The sequence below is a fragment of the Oncorhynchus nerka genome, linkage group LG25, assembly GCF_034236695.1.
Source record: "Oncorhynchus nerka isolate Pitt River linkage group LG25, Oner_Uvic_2.0, whole genome shotgun sequence".
In the NCBI taxonomy this organism is placed as follows: Eukaryota; Metazoa; Chordata; class Actinopteri; order Salmoniformes; family Salmonidae; genus Oncorhynchus; species Oncorhynchus nerka.
The window spans coordinates 39,763,417-39,777,700 of record NC_088420.1 but is presented as its reverse complement, the minus strand read 5'-3'; the positions used below and the strand labels follow the sequence as shown (position 1 = coordinate 39,777,700).

Sequence of the window (14,284 nt, the reverse complement as noted above, 5' to 3'; positions counted from 1 at the left end):
GAGAAAACAATGTGTGCTTATCATTACAGCATGGAATAAGAATGCGTTGCGAATGGTCCTCATTAGATGTTTTGATTTGGTTAAAGACAATGTGGAAAATAATAATAGGATTACGATATGCTGTATAAATGCCTTTCGTTTTTAAAGCTTTTCCTGCCTTTTATAACCAATTTAGCTCCGTACCTGTTAACTCTTTTGGTGACATGCTGAAGCAGCCAAAGACTGCTATAATCCCCCAATGATCTCTTTCTCTCTTTCCTCCCCCCTCTCTCTTTACCTCTCACTCCCTCTTTCTTCATCTCATCCTTTCCTGTCTCACTCACAGACATGGATACCCCCTTGAAGTGGACGCCCAATTTTTAATCCCTCACTCCCATTCCTTTTCTCTCTCTCTCCTCTAAATCCTTCTCACACAAGCAAACACCACTTTCAAGAAGTCCCTCAGCCCCCTCCTCTTTCTTCCCCTTCTTTCCTCCCTCCCACTCTCTGTCACAGCTTCACACACACCGAGGTGGGTCTTTGGCATCCTCATGCACCCTCTCTCGCCTTCTCTTCTCTCAGAATTCTTATAGCTCAGGATAGCGATGAGGTTGGCTGTGCTCTGCGTGTGCGGGACCCTGCTGGCCTTCTCCACGCCCCCTGGGAACTATGCAAACCTCAGCAAGGGAGACTTTAATTGGGGTACAGATTCTGGGAGCTGCTTGGTAACTCTAAAGCCTGCAGGGAAGTGTGGGGGAGAGGGGATGGACGAGGACGCATGCCCCTACCGAGTGACCTTGCCACCGCTGGACGTCATGCTGCCCCGGCAGCTCAGGGAATTGGAGAGGACGGCGAAGGAGGTGCAGAGGCTAAAGGAGACCGTGGAGCAGCTGAAGAGAGCCTGCATGGAGTGCAGGATAAGCCAGATGGAGCGGGAGAGAGAGAGGCTGGGGGACAGAGAGAGGGAGAAAGAAGAGAAGGAGAAGGTGAGATTGGGAGAGAGGGAGAAGGAGAAGGAGGGGAAGGAGTGGGAGAAGAAGACAGAGAGACAGGGAGACCGAGAAAGGAAGATGGACAAGGAGGGAGAGGGGGCAAGAGGCAGGGAGACAACAATTGTGGAAGAGAGAGAGGGAGTGGAGGAGAGGGCCAGGGAGATTGAGAACAATATTGTTGAGATAAGAAAGAGAGAACGGGAGAAAGAGTGGGAGAGAGAGTGGGAGAGGGAAAATGAGAGAGAAAGAGGGGGAAACAGGGAATGGGTGATAGAAAGGGAGAGAAAAATAGAGAATGAGACCAAGAGAGAGGAAGAGGAGGGAAGGGAGACAGAGATGGAGAAGGAGAACATTTTAGAAGGGGAAAGGGGGAGAGGGGGAGAGATAGAGAAAAACAGGGGGAGTGAAAATGAAAGAGAGAGGTTATGGGAAATGAAGGTGGAAACCGAGGAGAGTCAGGGGATAAGTTAAGGGAGAAGGATCTGGAGCGCGAGAGTAGACAGAAAGAGGAGAGAGGGTGGGGAAATAGGGAACAGATCGAGGAGAAGGGACAACATCAGGTGGAGATAGAGAGTGAAAGGGAGGGGAAGATAGAGAAAGATAGTGAAAAAAAGAAAGAGAAGGAGAGGCAGAGCCAACATCCTTGGCAAGGGAAGAAGACCCAGGGAGAGAAAGAATGGCAAAAGAAGAAAGAGAGAGAGAAGCAAACCCCAAGCCACAGACAGACAGAAGAAAAGAAAGAGAATCAGAGAGAGGAGACAGTAAAGAAGATAGAGAAAGAGGTAGAAAAAAGAGTCCAAAAAGTGCAGAGACACAGCATAGTGGTGACGACAGATGGGTCAAGTGATAATCAGGACATAGCCTCAACTAGCCCAAGCAGTGGTTTGACACAGGGCTCAATCCCCAGACCTCACTCCTCAGGACCAGACCAAACATCCACCTCCATCTCAGGCCCTGCCACCAATCCCAGCCCAGGATCTAGATCAGACACTGCCGGTGGATATATTCCAAGTCCTTCCTCCAGCTCAACCTCTAGCCCAAGATTTTCCTCCATCTCCAGCACAATGAAATCAATTCTGAACACAAGCTCAAGTCAAAGGACCATCTCCTCTTTACCTCGCCAAGGAGCCACCAGGTCTGGCCCCATCACAACCCCAAGTTCAGGCACCAACTACAGGACTGACAGAACCATCCCAAGTATCAAAACAAGCTCACACCAAACAACCATCAGCTCATCAGAAAGTATTATTAGCCCAAGAAACAGACCTTCCCAGAAGCACAAGCCCAACCAAACTATCCAGGCCATCAGACCTGGCCTTAAGCCCATACCACCCAGCCTGACTAGCTCCTCCAGCCTCAGCTCACGGACCACCACCACCAGCTCCAGCACTGCACGGACAATGACGGACAAAATCCCAGGACCCAGCCCAACAATTACCAGGTCATGGTGGAACCCAAGGCCTAGCACAAAGCCAAAATCTGGGACACAGCCCAGACCAGGCCTAAAGCCCAGACACAGCATAAAGCCTAAAGATAAACGAAAACCTAAACCAGGTGAAAAGCCATTCTCAGGCCTAAGACCTAAACCTGGAGCAAAACCAAAGCATGTCCTAAAGCCCAGGCGACCCAGCCCAACCAGCTCCTCCAGCTTCAATCATAAGACCGCTTCCAGAACTGTCTCAACTTCAACTACCACCACTAGCCTTAGCCCTGGAATCAGCTTTACAAGACCCAGTCTACAGACCACTGAGACAAGTAGCAACCAAAGCAGCACCACACTGGGACACTCTTCAGCCAACACCACTAGTCCGAGCTCAAAGATTACCAGCCCAAGCTTCAAGATGACTAGTTCCAGGCCTGGGGCAAGTAGTAGCAATAGCCCAGCTCCAGGAACTTCAACCACTGCTCAATCTAGCCCTAGGGCCACCAGTCCAAGTGCCAAAATTGGGTTCTTGTCGACCCCCAGACCCGGTCTAAAGCCAAAACCAGGTGCAAAGCCTTTTCCAGGCCCCAGAACCAAACCTGGACCAAAACCAAAGCCCATACCATCCAGCTCTGTCCCAGAGATCACTCCCAGACCTGGCTCAACTCCAGATAACAGCACAAGCCTCAGCCCAAATACCACCAGTCCAGGATCCTTTATTACCAGCTCCAGCCAAAGGATTAGTAATACAAGCCATAATCTAGGGAGTCTTAACAGCACAACACCAATACACTCTCCAGCAACCACCACAAGCCCAACGACTTCCAGTTCATCCATCCAGACTAGCTCTTCCAGCTCAAGTTCAACTCCAGCAATTACAACCACCACTAGCAGCAGCCCAGGAACCAGCTTCACTGGCCTCATCTCAAGGACCACCAGTACCAGCTCCAGCCCTAAGATGACATCTGCCCAAAACCCTGAACACAGCACAATGACTACCAGACCTAGGATTAAGCCCAGACCTGGTCTAAAGCCCAAACCAGGAGCAAAGCCCATTCCAGGCACCAGACCCAAACCTGGACCAACAACAAAGCCTGTCCTAAAGCCCAGACGACCCAGCTCATCAAGCTCTAGCCCTAAGACCTATCCAAGACCTGGCTCAACTTCAACCACCACCACTTGCCTTAACCGTGGGATCAGCTGTGCAATACCCAGTCTACAGAACACTGAGACAAGTATCAGCAAAAGCAGCACCACACTGGGACACTCTTCAGTATCCACCACAAGCCTTAGCCCAAAGATTTCCAGTTCAAGCATCCCGACCAGCTCTTCCAGCTCAAATTCAACTCCAGCAACTACAACCACCACAAGCCGCAGCCCAAGGACCAGCTTGACTAGCCTCAGCTCAAGGACCACCCGTGCCAGTCCCAGCCATGAGACAACATCTGTCCAAAACCCTGAACCCAACACAGTGACTACCAGACCTTGGATTAAGCCCAGACCAGGCCTACAGCCCAGACCTGGACTAAAGCCTAAACCAGGCACAAAACCCATTCCAGGCCAAAGACACAAACCTGGACAAAAACCAAAGCCCAGACCACCCAGCCCAACCAGCTCCTCCAGCTTCAACCCTAAGACCACTTCCAGAACTGGCTTAACTTCAACCACCACCACTAGCCTTAGTCCTGGAATCAGCTTTACAAGAACCATTCTACAGGCCACTAAGACAAGTAGCAACCAAAGCAGCACCACACTGGGACACTCTTCAGCCACCACAACTAGTCCGAGCTCAAAGATTGCCAGCCCAAGCTACAAGACAACTAGTTCCAGCCCTGGGGCCAGCAGTACTAGTAGCCCAACTCCAGGAACTCCAACCCCTGCTAGATCTAGCCCTAGGACCACCAGTCCAAGTGACAGAATTGAGTTATTGTGGACCCATAGACCTGGCCTAAAGCCAAAACCAGGTGCAAAGCCTATTCCAGACCCCAGAACAAAACCTGGACCCAAACCAAAGCCTGTCCCAAAGCCCACTCCATCAAGCCCAACTGGCTTTTCCAGCTCTGTCCCAGAGATCACTCCCAGACCTGGCTCAACTCCAGACAACAGCACAAGCCTCAGCCAAAATACCACCAGTCCAGGATCCTTTACTACCAGCTCCAGCCCAAGGATTAGTAATACAAGCCCTAGTCTAGGCAGTCTTAGAAGTACAATGGCAAGGCACTCTCCAGCAACCACCACTAGCTCTCGCCCAAATATTTCCAGTTCAAGCATCCCAACTAGCTCTTCCAGCTCAAGTTCAACTACTGCAACTACAACCACCACTAGCCGCAGCCCAGGAACCAGCTTCACTAGCCTCAGCTCAAGGACCTCCGGTACCAGCTCCAACCCTGAGACGAAATCTGCTCAAAACCCTGAACCGAGCACAATGACTACCAGACCTAGGATTAAGTCCAGACCTGGCATAAAGCCCAAAACAGGCACAAAGCCCAAACCAGTTACAAAACCCATTCCAGGCCCCAGACTCAAACCTGGACCAAAACCAAAGCCTGTCCAAAAGCCCAGACCACCCAGCCTAACCAGCTCCTCCAGCTTCAACCCTAAGACCACTTCCAGAACTGGTTCAACTTCAACCACCACCACAAGCCTTAGCCCTGGAATCAGCTTTACAAGACCCAGTCTACAGATCACTAAGTCAAGTACCAACCAAAGCAGCACCACACTGGGACACTCTTCAGCCACCACCACTAGTCCAAGCTCAAAGATTACCAGCCCAAGCTTCAAGACAACTAGTTCCAGCCATGGGGTCAGCAGTACCAGTAGCCCAACTCCAGGAACTTCAACCACCGCGAGATCTAGCCCAAGGACCACCAGTCCAAGCACAAAAATTGGGTCCTTGTGGACCCATAGACCTGGCCTAAAGCCAAAATCAGGTGCAAAGCCTATTCCAGGCCCCAGAACTAAACCTAGACCAAAACCAAAGCCTGTCCAAAATCCCACACCATCAAGGAAAACTGTCTCTTCCAGCTCTGACCAAGAAATCACTTCCAGACCTGGTTCAACTCCAGACAACAGCACAAGCCTCAGCCCAAATACCACCAGTCCAGGCTCCTGCACTACCAGCTACAGCCCAGGGATTAATAATACAAGCCCCGGTCTTGGCAGTCTTAACAGCACAATGGCAAGACACTCTTCAGCAACCACCACTAGCCCAACGACTTCCAGTTCAAGCATCCCAACCACCTCTGCCAGCTCAAGTTCAACTCCAGCAATTACAACTACCACTAGTCGCAGCCCAGGAACCAGCTTCCCTAGCTTCAGCTCAAGGACCACCAGTACCAGCTCCAGCCCTAAGATGACATCTGCTCAAAACCCTGAACCCAGCACAATGACTACTAGACCTAGGATTAAGCCCAGACCTGGCATAAAGCCCAAAACAGGAGTAAAACCCATTCCAGGCCCCAGACCCAAACCTGGACCAACACCAAAGGCTGTCCTAAAGCCCAGACCACCCAGCCTAACCAGCTCAACAAGCTCAAACCCAATGACCTATCCAAGAACTGGCTCAACTTCAACCAGCCTTAGCCCTGGGATCAGCTGTACAACACGCAGTCTACAGACCACTAAGAAAAGCACCAGCAAAAGCAACACCACGCCGGGACACTCTCCAGTAACCACTACTAGCCCTAGGCCAAAGACTTCCAGTTCAAGCGTCCCAACCAGCTCTTCCAGCTCAAGTTCAACTCCAGCAACTACAACCACCCCTAGCCACAGCCCAAGGACAAGATTCACTAGCCTCAGTTCAAGGACCACCAGTACCAGCCCTGAGACGACATCTGCCCAAAACCCTGAACCCAACACAATGACTACCACGCATAGGATTAAGCCCAGACCTGGCCTACACCCCAAACCTGGCCAAAAGCCAAAACCAGGCACAAAACCTATTCCAGGCCTCAGACCAAAACTTGTACCAAAATCAAAGCCTGTCCTAAAGCCCAGAACACCCAGTCCAACAAGCTCCTCCAGCTCTAGCCCAAAGACATATCACAGAACTGGCTCAACTTCAACAACCACTACATGGCTTAGCCCTGGGATCAGCTTTACAAGACCCAATCTAGAGACAACTAAGAAAGGTACCATCCGAAGCAACTCCACACCGGGACACTTTTCAGCCAGCACCAATAGTCCTATCTTAAAGATGACTAGCACAAGCTACAAGACTGCTAGTTCCAGCCCTGGGGACAGCATTAGCAGTAGTTCAACTACAGGAACTACAACCACCACTAGACCTAGCACAAGGACCACCAGTCCAAGCTCCAGAATTGGGTTCCGGTGGACCCCCAGACCCAGTCTAAAGGCAAAACCAGGTGCAAGGCCTAATCCAGGCCCCAGACCCAAACCTGGACCAAAATCAAAGCCTGTCCTAAAGCCCACACCATCAGGCTCAACTGGCTCTTCCCTAGCCGTCCCAGAGACAACTTCCAGAACTGGCTCAACTCTAGACACCAGCACAAACCTCACCACAAATATCACCAGTCCAGGCTCCTTTACTACCAATTCCAGCCCAGGGATTAGTAATCCAAGCACCAGTCAAGGCAGTTTTAACAGCACAAGGCCAAGACAAACTCCAGCAACAACAACCACCAGTAACCGCAGCTCAAGGACCAGCTTCACTAGCCTCAGCTCAAGGACCACCAGTACCAGCTCCAGCCCTGAGACAACATCTGCCCAAAACCCTGAACCCAGCACAATGACTACTAAACCTAGGATTAAGCCCAGACCTGGCCTAAAGCCAAAACCAGGTACAAAACCCAGCCAAAGTAGCACCACACTGGGACACTCTTCAGCCACCACCACTAATCCTAGTTCAACGATTACCGGCCCAAGCTATAGGGTGACTAGTTCCAGCCCTTGGGCCAGCAGTAGCAGTGACCCAACTTTAAGAAATTCAACCACCGCTAGATCTAGCCCAAGGACCACCAGTTCAAGTGCCAGAATTGGGTCCTTATGGACCCCCTCACCCAGCGTAAAGCTAAAACCAGGTGCAAAGCCTATTCCAGGCCACAGACAAAAACCTGGGCCGAAATCAAAGCCTGTCCTAAATCCCACACCATCAAGTTCAACTCCAGCAACTACAATTACCACTAGCCGCAGCTTCAGTAGCCTTAGCTCAAGGACCACCAGTACCAGCTCCAGCCCTGAGATTACATCCGCCCAAAACCTTGAACACATCACAATGACTACCAGACCTAGGATTAAGCCCAGACCTGGCCTAAAGCCCAAAGCAGGTGCGAAACCCATTCCAGGCCCTAGACCCAGACCTGGACCAAAACCAAAGCCTGTCTTGAAGCCCAGGCCACTCAAACCAACCAGGTCATCTAGCTCAAGCCCAAATACCTATCCAAGAAGTGTCTCAACTTCAACCATCACCACAAGCTTTAGCCCTGGGATCATCTTTACAAGACCCAGTCAACAGACCACTAAGAAAAGTACCAGCAAAAGCAGCACCACACCGGGGCACTCTCCAGTAACCACCACTAGCGTTATCCCAAAGACTTCCAGTTCAAGCATCCCGACCAGCTCTTCCAGCTCAAGTTCAACTCAGGAAGCAACAACCACCACTAGCCACAGCCCAAGGACCAGCTTCACTAGCCTCAGCTCAAAGACCACCAGTACCAGCTCCAGCCCTGAGACAATGTCTGTCCAAATCCCTGAAACAAACACGACAACTGCCAGACTTAGGATCAAGCCCAGACCTGGCCTACAGTCTCGACTTAACCTACAGCCCAAACCTGGCCTGAAATCTAAACCTGAACTAAAGAACAAACCAGGTGCAAAGCCTATTCCAGGCCTAAGGCCTAAACTTGGACCACAATCAAAGCCCATCCTAAAGCCCAGACCACCCAGCCCAACCAGCCTCAACCCTAAGACCAGTAACATAACTCCCACCACTAGCCTCAGCCCTGGAATCACAAGCCACAGTTGGCAGACCACGCGGACAAGTACCAGCCAAAGTAGCACCACACCAGGCCCCTCTCCAGGCACTACCACAAAGATTACTAACCCAAGCTACAAGACCACTAGTTCCAGCCCTGCGGTCAGCATCAGCAGTAGCAGTAGTGGTAGCCCCACTCCAGGAACTACAACCACTGCTAGACCTAGCTCAAGGACCACCCATCCAAGCTCCAGAACTAGGTTCTGGTTGACTCCCAGACCAGGTTTACAGCCTAAACCAGGCTTAAGTCCTATTCCAGGACCCATACCCAAACCTGGACCAAAGCTCACACCTGACTTAAAGCCCAGACCACCCAATCCAACCAGCTCCCCCAGCTCCATCTCAAAGACCCCTCCCAGACCTGGCTCAACTCCAGACATCCCCACTAGCCTCAGCCCAAAGACCACAAGTCCTACCAGCTCCAGCCTTGAGATTAGCTTTACAAACCCCAGTTCGGGCAGTCTCAGCAGAACCACACCAAGTCACTCTCCAGCAACCACAACCACCACTAGCTCTAGCCCAAAGATCACCAGTTCTAGCATCCGGGCAGGCTCAGGAAGATTCACACTAAGCCCAACTCCAGCAACCAAAACCACCACTAGCGCCAGCTCAAGCACCAGCTTCACTAGCCTCAGCTCAAGGACCACCAATACCAGCATCAGTCCTGAGTCAAAGTCTGCCCAACATCCTGAACCCAGCTCAACAACCCCCAGATTTAGCATTAAGCCCAAACCTAGCCTAAAACCCAAACCAGACCAAAAGCACAAACCAGGCCGAAGGCCTATTCCAAGTTCAAAGCCTAAACCTGGATCAAAGCTTAAATCAGTCTTAAAGCCCAGAACACCCAGCCCGACTAGCTTCTCCAGTTCAGGACCAAAGACCACACTCAAACCCGGCTCAACTTCAACCACCACCACTAGCCTTAGCCCTGGGGCCAGAACCAGCAGTAGTCCCACTCCAGCAACTACAACCACCACCAATCCAATTATCAAGGCCAGCTCCTCCACCACTATCCCCAGCCAATCAACCAGCTTTACTAGACTCAGCTCACTGAGCATCAGCGCCAGCTCCGGCCATGTGACAAAGTCTGACCAAAATGCTAGACCCAGCCCAACAATCACCAGGTCCCAGTGGATCCCCACACTTAGCACAAAGCCAGAATCTGGGCCACAACCCAGGCCAGGCCTACAGTCCAGACCCAGCCTAAAGCCCAAAGATGACCTAAGGCCTGAAACTGAACCAAATCCCAAACCAGGCCCAAGGCCTATTCCAGGCCTAAGACCCAAACCAAGACCAAAACCAAAGTCTGTCCTAAAGCCCAGACCACCCAATCCTACTAGTTCTTCCAGCCCAAAAATCACACCCAGGCCTGACCGATCTCTTACCACTATCCATAGCCCAAGCTCCAATACTACCAGTTCAAGGTTCAGGACTACCAGCTTCAGCCCTGGGATCAGCATTACTAGCCCCACTCTACGGGACACCAGGACCAGTACTAGTCTAAGCAGCACTACACAGATCCACTCTATAGCCACCACCAGTAGCCCTGGCCCAACGACCACCAGTCCAAGCATCCGGAATGGATCTTCCAGCTCAAGCCGAAGTAGTACAACACTGAGCTCATTTTCAGCAACCAGAATCACCACTAATCCTGACCCAAAGGTCACTAGTCCAGGATTCAGGATGAACTACAGAACCTTCAGGCTCAGCATCGGGACCAGCACCAGCGGTAGCCCAACTCCAGAACCCACAACCACCACTAACACTAGCTCAAGGATCACCAGTTCAAGAATTTGGACCAACTCTTCCAGCTCAAGCAGCAAAACTCCAGCAACCACAACTCCAGCAACCACAACCTCCATAAGTTCCAGTTCAAGGACCACCAGTATCAGCATCAGTCCTGAGACAAAGTCTGCCCAAAAGCTAGAACCCAGCAGACCAACTACCAGACCTGGCCTAAAGCTTAAACCTGAACGTAAGCCTAAACCTGGCACAAAGCCCAAACCAGACCCAATACCTATTCCAGACCGAACACCTAAACCTGGACCAAGACCAAAGCCTGTGCTGAAGCCCAGACCTGCTCCAAAGCCTTGGCCCAAAACCACCACCCAAGGTCCAAGGACCACTTCCTCCACACCTAGCCCCAAGACATCCAATAGCCAAAGGACTATACCTGACCCCAGCCCACAAACGGCCACAAGCCCTGGCTCAAAAACTACAAGACCTAACCAACAAACTACCCTCAGCTCTAGCGCAAAAATCATCTCTAGAACTAGCCTGAAAACATCCACTAGCCCTGTCACAATGACAACTACTATCGCCAGTCTAAAAAATACCAGCTCAAGGCAACAATTTAGCACAAGGCCTAGCCCCAAAACTAGCACTACTAGTCCCATTCCATTGGCCAACTCTAACCATAGCCCTACTACCACCAGCCCTGACACCCCTACCCCTACCCCCAACTCCCTACCCCCAGTCCCATACCGGAGTCTTCCACCCCCAGTGTGAGAGAACTGCGTGTGAAGACCAGCCAGGTATCTGCTAGTCTGAATGACACAAAGGATACAAGCGGAGGGCCAAAGGTTTCTCGAGGAGGGCATCCAAAGGTCCGTCCTGGGTTAAACCTGCTCACAGAAAAGGGCCAGGTAGGCAGCAAGACTAACAGGACGGAGAACCAGCCTCAAAGCCCTGCACAGATTTCACCAGGAGGTAAGATTCATGAATTATATTTTACTTTACATGCTATTGTCTGCTATTTAAATGGAAGTATTATAATTACATTGTAATTGATAATGACGTAAAGTTTAGTTTGAGCTTTCTTATGGGTTCACTGAATCAAGCCGTATTATATATTATTTGGTACCAGGTAGCCTATAGTACGTAGCTACCAAATGTGTTGACTTATTCAATGCAAGATCCAGAAAGGCCATTCACTGTTATTAAGATGCCACTTTTTTTGTAAACTTAATAGAATCGTGCTATACAAATACAACACTACAAATTCTGATGACAGCCTACACAGATGTAGGATCTTCATTTGAGCCAGTTTGCTACAGCAGGAAAATAATCCTGCAGCAACAGGAGATTATAATTATTATGTGGATTATAATTAATGGACATTTTTGTAGAGGTTAATACATTTTTCATAATGGAAAATCAAGTATGACACGTCTAAGTGGAAATGATAAATGACAAAAAGAAGCCTTTTTAAACCTCAAATACACTACAAGTTTTAAATGTCCTGCATTGCAGAAAAGACATCCTGCAACAGATTGATCAAATGAAGATCCCACATAAGTACAAAACCCCTATTCCTTTCCCCATTGGTTAAGATAAATTATAAACTTCTATTGAAACAGTGTAGCCTAGGTTATGGCAGATAACAGTGGAAATTGTGACTGGAAAATATATTGTTGTGAGTGGAACAATGTTGTTCTGGAATTTTATTTTAAATATTGCTCAATCAACTTTATATCAGTGTGATATCATCTCCATTATAAATGATGAGGATTGTAACTTTGAATTCCAAGCGACCTAAGGTGATGTTTAATGAGCCTATTATAATGTGGTGGAGGTTTGAGATCATCATCTTTGTAACAGATGTTGTGTGGTTTGTGGTTATTCTCTGTTAAATTAAGAATTTATATATGTGAGCATGTGCTTGTCTGTGAGTGTGTGTGGCTTAAATAGGGATCAAGGTGTGACTGTGCAGAGCATGCTTTTAGGTCATATTCAGCTTAAACACACATTGTTATTGCTGAGTGGCACATATATCAAATAACAAATTAAGTGTCACACAAAGCTATTGCTAGCTTTTATTCATGTTCAAGGCCACTTTAAGCCAAGCACCTAAATGTCTTACAGACTTAACAACTCTAATTGACATTTAACTGAAATCTGTTTCAGGGACATTTTCTTTAACATAAAAAGACTTCAAATTTATGGTAACCGATAAATCCTAGCTATTTCAGCATGATACAATCATATTCTAATCTTGTGTGTATAGTTTCAAATGTGTGAAAAATTGTATTTTGTTTGCAAAAAAATAGAAAATAAAATAACCTTTATTCAACCAGTTTAGTTTCTGTAGGCCTACAGTAAGAACATGTATATTTGTGTTATGCTGCAAGGCACCTTTTCTTCAACAAAGATTACAGACTACTCCAATCTAATTTTGTCATTTCACAATCCTTCCACTCAACAGTTACCATGGCACCCAGAGACTGCTCTGACCACATGGCCAGGGGGGAGAGGAATAGCAGAGTCTACCAAGTGACCCCTGACCCTAAGAACAGAACCATTGCAGTGTTCTGTGACATGGAGTCTCATGGCGGAGGGTGGACCGTCATTCAGCTCCGTCAGGATGGCAGTGTGGACTTCAACCGGACCTGGGCTGAATACCGGACAGGCTTTGGTGACCTGATGGTTGGGGAGTTCTGGCTGGGCAACGACCACATCCACCTGCTGACACGAAACAGGGTGATGGTCCTTAGGGTGGAGCTGGAGGACTTTAACGGCATGATGGAGTACGCAGAGTACAGGCTCTTCCGTGTGGCTGGCGAGCGGCTACGCTACCGCCTGTCTGTGGGTGGGTACTCGGGCACGGCAGGAGATGCACTTCAATTTAGCAAGAGTTATGACCACAACAACAGGTTCTTTACGACTCCTGACAGGGACTATGACCGATACCCTTCAGGGAACTGTGGGGCCTACTACAGCTCAGGCTGGTGGTTTGACGCCTGCATGGCTTCCAACCTCAACGGGAGATATTATGTGGGAAAATACAAAGGGGTGCGGAACGGAATCTACTGGGGGACGTGGCATAACATATCCACAGAGTACTACCCGACTAATGACAGACAATCTTTCAAGACTGTCAGAATGATGATCAGGCCAAGGGGCTATGCAAAGTGATCTACGGCTGGCTCCTCGGTTGGCGTTCTCAGCTGTTGCAATTCTCAAATAGGGGGGCCGGGGACCCCTATGAGGCCTCCGAGATTTTTCAATGGGTCCATGACAAAAGCAGGAAAAAGCAGATCAAATGCTCAATGTTAAAAATCTGATTTTTTTATGGAGGACCACTGTTTGATACGCAAATGGAAACATTCAGATTGTACTGCTGTTTCATATTTTGGGGTTTATAATGCCTTTTGTTTAACAAGCAATTTTAATATATTCCATAATTTCATTTAATCTTTCAAATATTAAATCTCTGATTCAGGCGGGTCAACAACACCTAAATCTTCTTAATTTCTTGATAAATATTAGTGGGCCTCGGAAAAGCCTGCTCTGTTGGTAAAATACTGCCACTTAGTGGTCTGAAACGAAACACCATGGTTTATGGTTTCAAATGGAACACTCAAACTGTGGAAAAGATGTTCAGAGTTCCTGAAGTAATTTATAAGATGTCTTCTTATTATCTATGTAAGGTTACAGTGTGAAAGTATTGTTGGAAAACGGTTTCATAGAAGTCTTTCTCCTGTGACGAGAAAGAGAAATACTCTTTGAGGAGGGTAATGAAATTGTACTGAAATTGTACTGGAATGATTGACTGACGATTGATTGTTGTAATGTTTTTTTATTCTCAGTATTTTTTACGGGAAAAATTAAATGAGGTCAATAAAACAGAACTTAATTCCTTTGTTGATGTGTTCAGTCACACCATGGTGTTGACTATACATGTATAACTTGTAGACTATCTATGCAAACCTCTCAGCTAGCACGTAAAGACTCTCCCTCCACAGGTATGTATCCAAATATCCTCTTTGCAATGGCCTTTGTCACGTAGAGTATTAAGAACATAACTTACCGTCTACAACGTAATCCGAGCGCCACAACCCACAGAAGTTGAACTCCAGTAAGAACCTGTACAGAAGTAGAGTTGTGGAGAAAATAAAG

General features: G+C 48.6%; 2 protein-coding genes across 2 annotated transcripts; both read left to right on the top strand.

Annotated features, from left to right (window-relative positions):
* Positions 1-516: 516 nt before the first annotated feature.
* Positions 517-10,896, top strand: LOC135564538 (mucin-2-like). The gene has a single exon (XM_065009785.1). The coding sequence runs from the start codon at positions 1,397-1,399 to the stop codon at positions 10,892-10,894; it is 9,498 nt and encodes a 3,165-aa protein (XP_064865857.1). The 5' UTR covers positions 517-1,396; the 3' UTR covers positions 10,895-10,896.
* Positions 10,896-14,016, top strand: LOC115109500 (fibroleukin-like). The gene is made up of 2 exons (XM_029634450.2): positions 10,896-11,095; positions 12,591-14,016. The coding sequence occupies exon 2, from the start codon at positions 12,596-12,598 to the stop codon at positions 13,298-13,300; it is 705 nt and encodes a 234-aa protein (XP_029490310.2). The 5' UTR covers positions 10,896-11,095; positions 12,591-12,595; the 3' UTR covers positions 13,301-14,016.
* Positions 14,017-14,284: the final 268 nt, after the last annotated feature.

Coding starts and splice junctions, on each gene's coding strand:
- LOC135564538 (XM_065009785.1), top strand. CDS start 1,397: ATGGGAAATGAAGGTGGAAACCGAGGAGAGTCAGGGGATAAGTTAAGG.
- LOC115109500 (XM_029634450.2), top strand. CDS start 12,596: ATGGCACCCAGAGACTGCTCTGACCACATGGCCAGGGGGGAGAGGAAT.